This window comes from Mesoplodon mirus (assembly GCF_964341445.2).
Source record: "Mesoplodon mirus genome assembly, chromosome: 7".
In the NCBI taxonomy this organism is placed as follows: Eukaryota; Metazoa; Chordata; class Mammalia; order Artiodactyla; family Ziphiidae; genus Mesoplodon; species Mesoplodon mirus.
In genome coordinates, this window is record NC_138983.1 from 20,202,139 (window position 1) to 20,210,852 (window position 8,714).

At 40.1% G+C, this 8,714-nt stretch overlaps 1 protein-coding gene across 1 annotated transcript; it reads left to right on the forward strand.

Moving 5' to 3' along the window:
• Positions 1 to 3,934: 3,934 nt before the first annotated feature.
• LRRC4C (leucine rich repeat containing 4C) lies at positions 3,935 to 6,205 on the forward strand (the record flags this gene model as incomplete). The annotated part of the gene is made up of 1 exon (XM_082627762.1): positions 3,935 to 6,205. One exon carries the CDS (start codon positions 3,935 to 3,937, stop codon positions 5,855 to 5,857), a length of 1,923 nt encoding a protein of 640 aa, XP_082483888.1. The 3' UTR covers positions 5,858 to 6,205.
• Between the last annotated feature and the right edge of the window lie 2,509 nt (positions 6,206 to 8,714).

Below are 8,714 nucleotides of genomic sequence, written 5' to 3' on the forward strand. Positions count from 1 at the left end.
AGCGTCTATCAATTAATATATTAGAGATTTTATGTGTTGTTCTTTGTTCTTTCATTTTTAAAAAAATTTCTCACTTACCTTCAGAAGTGTGTTTTGGGGAAAGGGGAACATACGCAATGAAAATACTGAATCACATGAATGAAAAATTTTCAGTGGTCATGATTACTGGCAATTTAAATAAGATTCTACTTAAAATGGAAATCTACAAGGGTTTTTAAGGTTGTGTTTAAATTTACAATGAAGGATAACTCCTAATCTAACTCAGGGTGAGAAGCCTGCCAGCCACATTGTTGTGGTATGAATAATTTCAGTGGGTTCTGGAACACAGGAGCTATCCCAGTTGCCTGGTATCTAGCCCTGGGATGATGAGGGCAGAGGGATAGTGGCTCAAGTGTAAAGAGCCCTGTAAAAACTGATAAAGGAAATGGTTGGGGTACTGGCTTCATAATGGTTGATTTGAATATGAAAGGCATGCCTGTGAGCCCATCCTTTACTATCTCTAGGAATTAGTTAGCCCTTGGAGGGGCAGTCTCTCCAGGATAAGCAAAGCCCCATATCAAAACATCAGAAAATACAGAAAATAAAAGGCATAATTAATACATTGGTACACCTCACTATGTCAGGTACTGTGTTGTCAGGAGGCTAAGAAGAGACCATGAGACATGGCCTCTGTCCTCAGGGAGCTCACAAGATAGCGCAGGAAACAGACCCAGGGACAAATGATCATAGTACTGAATGGTGTGAAAAGTCAACCTAGAGCTGCAAGAGCCCGGAGAAAGGCAGCAAGTCAGTTTGCCACAGAAGGCTGGAAGAAAGAGTAACAGCTCAGCACTTAGTGGTCAAATTTCTTTGCTGCCATAGGGAAGGAGACCAAAACAAGCCTCTGAAGCCAGAAAGCATCGATGACTTTAAACCTCACCTTCTTGAGATTCAGGTCCTTTTCTGCAGTTCTGTGAATGTGGGTAGATATTTAAGGGCAGCTAATGGCAGATACATTTACTGAGTGAAGAATCTCTTTTTATAGGAAAAGAGCCTCTTCTCTGTCTTGTGTACTCTATGAAGATGTAGTTATTTACAAATGCTAATTAACATTGAGAATCTCACCACTGGTAGAAGGGTTATACTCCTAAAGAGGAGACAGACAGCCCTTCTCTCCTCAAGACCTTGGATGGTAGGCATGGAAGAGAAGACCAAAAAACTCCACTTGTCTCTGGAATTGACTTTTCTCTAAGGCTCACTTGGAGCAGCTGGAGGATCTTCCTAATTTTTCTCCTTGCTGTTGGTTTCTTCCAAAACTTTTCTGTCTCCCTGTTAATCTAATATTATCATTCTTAAAAACAAAGCTGATGATAACATTTCTTTGTATAAACAGAATATGTCACCTGTAGGATAAAACGGGGACTCTTAAGTTTGGCAAAACCAACTCTTCAGTCTGGACCCGATCTCATCCCAGCTTCTTTCCCATTCTCTTCCCCAGGCTTTCCATTCTCCCACCACAGAGGAAGTTTTATGGTTCTTTGGTTGTACTAGCATCCTTCATGTTTCCTTGTCTTAGCTCAGTCTGGCCCCTCTTCTCTTCTTTCTTTTCTTTATCAATTTCTTTTACAAAATCTAGATCAGATGACCCTCCTCTTTGAAAATCTCCTGATTTACCAGCACAGATTGAGTTACTCTGACTTCAGCGCCCTCCTATCAACGTGGCTTGGTCTCAGAGCAATGAACATATATTATTTTGTTTCATCTGTTCGCCTATCTGTCTTACCTTCTGAATTATAATTCCCTCAAGGATGAGGATTATATTCTTCACCTTTGTATGCTCAGTACTTAGCAAAATGTCTGGCTAAGGGACACAACAAAACAGTAGGAGTAATAATGATAATATCTAATATTTTTGAGCTCTTTCCATATGGAAGGCATTATTCTAAGCCCTTATGAACATTAACTAATTTTATTCTCACAATAACACTAAGGGTTATGTAATTATGTCACTCCCATTTTGCAAGTAAGATTGAGCCATGGAGAGGATAAGTAACCTGCTCAAGGTGACACATAATAAATACTAAATTATTGTCTTTGTTCCTTTTTGAATTGGATATGGTGAGCCTCCACACTTGTTTTTTCTTCCCAGGAGATTCACAGAAGAGGCACTGTTTATTGAGATGAGAAATTTGGGAGAAGTCATTACACAGGTGCCTAATCCATGATAAGCCAGTTGAGTGGGGTTTATACTGGGTAACACAAGCTTTGGAATTCCTCTTTGTGCCAGAAGAGCTGCAGAAAGTGAGTTGTTTTATTTCCTTCCCAGAAATCTACTTAAAATCAGTAAGAGTAGGGACATAATACATATATAATACAGTTATACTAAGATTTTTTCTGTGCATAAACATTATGTTTCATGGGGTGTGATTTAATTTGTGGTATATCTACCTATAGGTAGCAGTTGGCTCTGTTGTCATGAGTTTTTGTATATGAACATCTCTAGAAATTTATGTATATTTGTGCATGTCATTATTTCAGTACATTTTCACAGGTACCATATGATAAGTTGCCAGTGTTTACATCTCAAGTCACCCCCAAAGGAAAGGTATTTTAACAAAATTAATTGTGAAAAATATTTTGCTTTTTCCATCATTCTTGCAGAAACTTGTTCATGGAGTTCTTATTTATTTTTATTTTTATTTTTTTTGTGGTATGCGGGGCTCTCACTGTTGTGGCCTCTCCCGTTGTGGAGCACAGGCTCCAGTTGTGCAGGCTCAGTGGCCATGGCTCACGGGCTTAGCCGCTCCACTGCACGTGGGATCTTCCTGGTCCAGGGCACAAACCCGTGTACCCTGCATTGGCAGGCAGACTCTCAACCACTGCACCACCAGGGAAGCCCTTTCATGGAATTCTTGAGATCATATTCTCCTGGACCGATGAGCTGACCGTCTAAGCCCTGGCTCTGTACTTACTAACCATGTGACTGCATGCATGTTACTTCCCCTACTATTAAATTTCTTCATCTTGAAAATGGAGCCTATAACAGTTCCTTCCTCAGAGGAGTGCTGCAAGGATAAGAAAGGATCAGGGCATGCAGCCTGTGCAATTACAAAGGACCCCATACTCAGAAGGGTCCATGCTTGGCTTCATGCCCTACTTTAACTGATTTGAAATTCTTAATAATTTTTTTTTTTTTTTTTTTTTGGTATGCAGGCCTTTCACTGTTGTGGCCTCTCCCCTTGCGGAGCACAGGTTCCGGACACGCAGGCTCAGTGGCCATGGCTCACGGTCCCAGCCGCTCCGCAGCATGTGGGATCTTCCCGGACCGGGGCATGAACCCGTGTCCCCTGCATCGGCAGGTGGACTCTCAACCGCTGCGCCACCAGGGAAGCCCCAGAATTCTTAATAATTTTTAACAAGACATCCCACGTTTTCATTTCGCCTTGAGCCCTGCAAGTTATGTAGCCATTCTTGGATAGGATTGTTTGTGAAGTCCATAGCCTGTGGTGTCTGGTACATAGACTAATCCTCAATAAAATGCCAGCTATTAATAATTTTTGCAAGGGAATTTTTAGTTTATTGGTATGGTCCCCACCCCAATTTTATTTTCTGAACTTTTCCAATCTGGTCTGGACATTGAGCCTAATTGTGGGGTACATTGCATATGTCCTCATGCATTCAGGTCAGACTTGGTTGATAAACACCACAGTAAGGCCCTCTACCTCATTCTTCCATTTCTCTGTGATTGCACATCGGATGGAATATTGGCTGTGGATGGCTGCTAACTCAAAGTACGAAAACACTTCTCTATAAATATGAGCTACATCGCTTAATAAATGACACTACATACAGTGCCTCCAGAAAGACATCTGGAGGAAATCTAATACTCTTTTGTGCTCTCATTGTATTGCAGATTATTTGAACTCCAGAAGGACCAACACCAGATAAATTATGAATGTTGAACAAGATGACCTTACATCCACAGCAGATAATGATAGGTCCTAGGTTTAACAGGGCCTTATTTGACCCCCTGCTTGTGGTGCTGCTGGCTCTTCAACTTCTTGTGGTGGCTGGTCTGGTGCGGGCTCAAACCTGCCCTTCCGTCTGCTCCTGCAGCAACCAGTTCAGCAAGGTGATTTGCGTTCGGAAAAACCTACGTGAGGTTCCAGATGGCATCTCCACCAACACCCGGCTGCTGAACCTCCATGAGAACCAAATCCAGATCATCAAAGTGAATAGCTTCAAACACTTGAGGCACCTGGAAATCCTACAGTTGAGTAGGAATCATATCAGAACAATTGAAATTGGGGCCTTCAATGGTCTGGCAAACCTCAACACCCTGGAACTCTTTGACAATCGTCTTACGACCATCCCAAATGGAGCTTTTGTATATTTGTCTAAACTGAAGGAACTCTGGTTGAGAAACAACCCCATCGAAAGCATCCCTTCTTATGCTTTTAACAGAATCCCTTCTTTGCGCCGGCTAGACTTAGGGGAATTAAAAAGGCTTTCATATATCTCAGAAGGTGCCTTTGAAGGTCTGTCCAACTTGAGGTATTTGAACCTTGCTATGTGCAACCTCCGAGAAATCCCTAACCTCACACCGCTCATAAAACTAGATGAGCTGGATCTTTCTGGGAATCATCTGTCTGCCATCAGGCCTGGTTCTTTCCAGGGGTTGATGCACCTTCAAAAACTGTGGATGATACAGTCCCAGATTCAAGTGATTGAACGGAATGCCTTTGATAACCTTCAGTCACTGGTGGAGATCAACCTGGCACACAACAATCTAACATTACTGCCTCATGACCTCTTCACACCCTTGCATCATCTAGAACGGATACACTTACATCACAACCCCTGGAACTGTAACTGTGACATACTGTGGCTCAGCTGGTGGATAAAAGACATGGCCCCCTCCAACACAGCTTGCTGTGCCCGGTGTAACACCCCTCCCAATCTGAAAGGGAGGTACATTGGGGAGCTTGACCAGAATTATTTCACATGCTATGCACCTGTCATTGTGGAGCCCCCAGCAGACCTCAATGTCACTGAAGGCATGGCAGCTGAGCTGAAGTGTCGGGCCTCCACGTCCCTGACTTCTGTATCTTGGATTACTCCAAATGGAACAGTCATGACACATGGGGCATACAAAGTGCGGATAGCCGTGCTCAGTGATGGCACGTTAAACTTCACGAATGTAACTGTGCAAGATACAGGCATGTACACATGTATGGTGAGTAATTCTGTTGGAAATACCACTGCTTCGGCCACCCTGAATGTTACTGCAGCAAACACTACTCCCTTCTCGTACTTTTCAACCGTCACAGTAGAGACTATGGAACCTTCTCAGGATGAGGCAAGGACCACAGATAACAATGTGGGTCCCACTCCGGTGATTGACTGGGAGACCACCAATGTGACCACTTATCTCACGCCACAGAGCACAAGGTCAACAGAAAAAACATTCACCATCCCTGTGACTGATATAAACAGTGGGATCCCAGGAATCGATGAAGTCATGAAGACTACCAAAATCATCATTGGCTGTTTTGTGGCCATCACACTCATGGCTGCAGTGATGCTGGTCATTTTCTACAAGATGAGGAAGCAGCACCATAGACAAAACCATCATGCCCCAACGAGGACTGTTGAAATTATTAATGTGGATGATGAGATTACAGGAGACACACCCATGGAAAGCCACCTGCCCATGCCTGCTATTGAGCATGAGCACCTAAACCACTACAACTCTTACAAATCTCCCTTCAACCACACCACAACAGTTAACACAATAAATTCAATACACAGTTCAGTGCATGAACCGTTATTGATCCGAATGAACTCTAAAGACAATGTCCAAGAGACTCAAATCTAAAACATTTACAGTTATGAAATACAAACAATCAAAAAAAAAGACAGTTTATTAAAAATGACACAACTGACTGGGCTAAATCTACTGTTTCAAAAAAGTGTCTTTACAAAAAAAAAACAAAAAAGAAAAGAAATTTATTTATTAAAAATTCTATTGTGATCTAAAGCAGACAAAATTATGTGTATTCCTCAGAACCCGTTTTTGCTGCACTTATTTACTATTTTCCCACATCTTGTCCCCGCCTTTCCCAATCATCATATTTTTCATAGGAGATCTCAATTCCCTAAAGAACTGGTCTAGGAAATTTTGTAAGAATTCTGTTACACTTTGAGATTTTTATGGTGAATTCTAGTGGTGAGATCCAGTCTATTTTGTCTTTCTTTTTTTCCTCTGTCTTTTCTTTTTCCCCTCTCATGCCCTTATGAAGTAGTCCAATGGGGAATGCAATATTAGAAATAGATTTTTAAGAGAGAACAAGGAAAAAATGCAAGATCTTATATTTTTCATGTAATGACCTGTTCTGTATTTATGAGGAGGACCATTCAATGGAAAACAAAAAGTAAGCAAACAACAGATTAATTTACATATGAGCATCTATAAAACCCATGATCTTTTAAACAAATCTAGAACCTGAATTTGTAGTTCAAAAGCTAAAAATAAGATTATAAATAAAATATTGTTGGTTTTTCTGTACCTGGACACAACTCATTTGTAGTATGACTCAAATGTGAGAAACTTGAAGGTAATTAGATTTCCTACTTTCTAAGAAAGATAATATTATAGTAATCTCCAGTCACAGCACCAATCTCTACAGGGTCCTGTTTTATTGGATGACTTGAGTTTTTGATCTATATTCAAGGATGCTGTGGTGTTTTTTCTTTCTCATTAGGGTCACCCTTTGTAGAATGCTCAGATTAAAAGATGATGATTTTTGTGAAGTAAATTCAATTCCACTTGAAAGAAAGTTTCAGTATAACTTATTCTCTGTCTCCTAAATAAAATTCTGCTGGCTAAATGAAGTGCAACCACAGAATGCAAAGGTACACTAAATTACCCAAGTTGAAAAATCATTTTTTGGTGCTGAGTGTCAGCAAACTCAGTTCAATTCAACAATAATTATTAAAGACCTACTATGTGTTAAACAGTGATGTTAGCGTGTGGACACACTATTAACAAGACCTGGTTTCTGATTTTGAATCACTCACAATCTATATAATATGATTAAAGAAATATAAGTTTATTACTGGGGGCTAGCTTTAATTTTACTGTCAGGTGAAAGGCTGAAAATCAGGACCTTAGAGTTTCAAAATATCAGGTTACTGTTATTACTAAAACCTCCTCATGGTTTCTTCCATCCTTCTGGAAGAGCTGACTCTCTTCTTCCAAATGCGGATTGTAAGGCTGTAAAGAAGTCTATGGATTTGTTGTGACAGATGAATGCTTACCAAGAGGTAGAAATGCTGATACACTGGTAATTCACTAAAGGTACTTCAAGGAACTGGAGGAATTTTTTCGTATGAAACACACTAGCTTCCAAGTTAAAAAGGAACTTTCTGGTTACTGGCACCTCAGCACTCTTCTGATATTTTAATATAGTATGTGTCTGACTTCTGTATTTATCTATGTGAAGCATAGTGAAAATATACACCTCTTATTACTGGCCCTTGAAAACTGCCACCTCATTGGTGAGACAAGAGTTGAGTAAGCTAGGGAAAACTTCAGCTCCTGATGAATGAGCAGCTTGGATACTCACACATAACTCCGCAGGCTGGACCTCACACCAGGGTTTTGTGATCTCCAGGTGTGAAAAACCAATCATTACTAGTAAAATAGGTCAGAGAACTGGGAGGAAAAGATAGCAAATGAATGAGACCACACAAGGATCTTGCCTCTATTTTATGATCACCATTCTTTAGGGTTTTTTTTCTCCCTCATTTCCTACTTCCGTTTGTTAAGAACACAGTTCACATTTGCTTTTATTCTGGAGAAGACTCAAGAAAAGGGAAAACCCATGCTAGTCATTTGTCAAGCTATTCATTATTGAATGTACTTAATATATTTCTAAGCTGTAGATCAGCTTAGAAACCAACCAATCAAACAACTCACCAAGGAATATCTAGTGCTAATGCAAAGAAGACTGGTATAAATCCATAAGGGAATGAATCCTGCCTTCTCTACTTGGTTTGTGCTCTCAAAGCTCTGTCTTTGCTGATTGTAAGCCTTCTTTCATTTGAACTTATAATTCTTAAGGAGTTAGCTCTAGCACACAATTCCTTTCAACTGTGAAGGGTGGCTGAGCAGTTAGATAAATTCTACCAGAATGAAAGGTGAACTTGAACTAAAAATTTAGGTAGGAAAGTCAAGCATACAATTGAGTCCCGTAAGAGATTATAGTTGCTCTAATGAATACATATTAGAAATTATTTTAAAAACTATACATACATTGATGAAAGATTGGTTAAGCCAAACCTGACTTTTACAGTCAATTTAGAAATCCTTTTGACAAAAGTTCCTCACTGCAGGTTTTGGGGATGAAAGGTATAGTGTTATAATTGTATCTTTTAAAGGACACTAAAACAAATTCTAAATGTGTATGATTAGCAGTGTCTGTATTTGCTCTGAATCATGTACTTGGCTTTGGGTGCCTCAATAAGATAGCTGCACTAATTAGAGTCCATCACACAAAGTGGACTTCCTCAGTACAGCAGAAAGCCCATGTGACTGTTTAAATATCTGGTCTATCCTTGTAGCAAAACACAATTCTATTTCTGTCACTCTTTTTATTCTAAACAAAGGCAACAAAGTGGCAGTATTATTAAATACTCATGTGCATCAAAAATATGCCATTTACAATTAACCA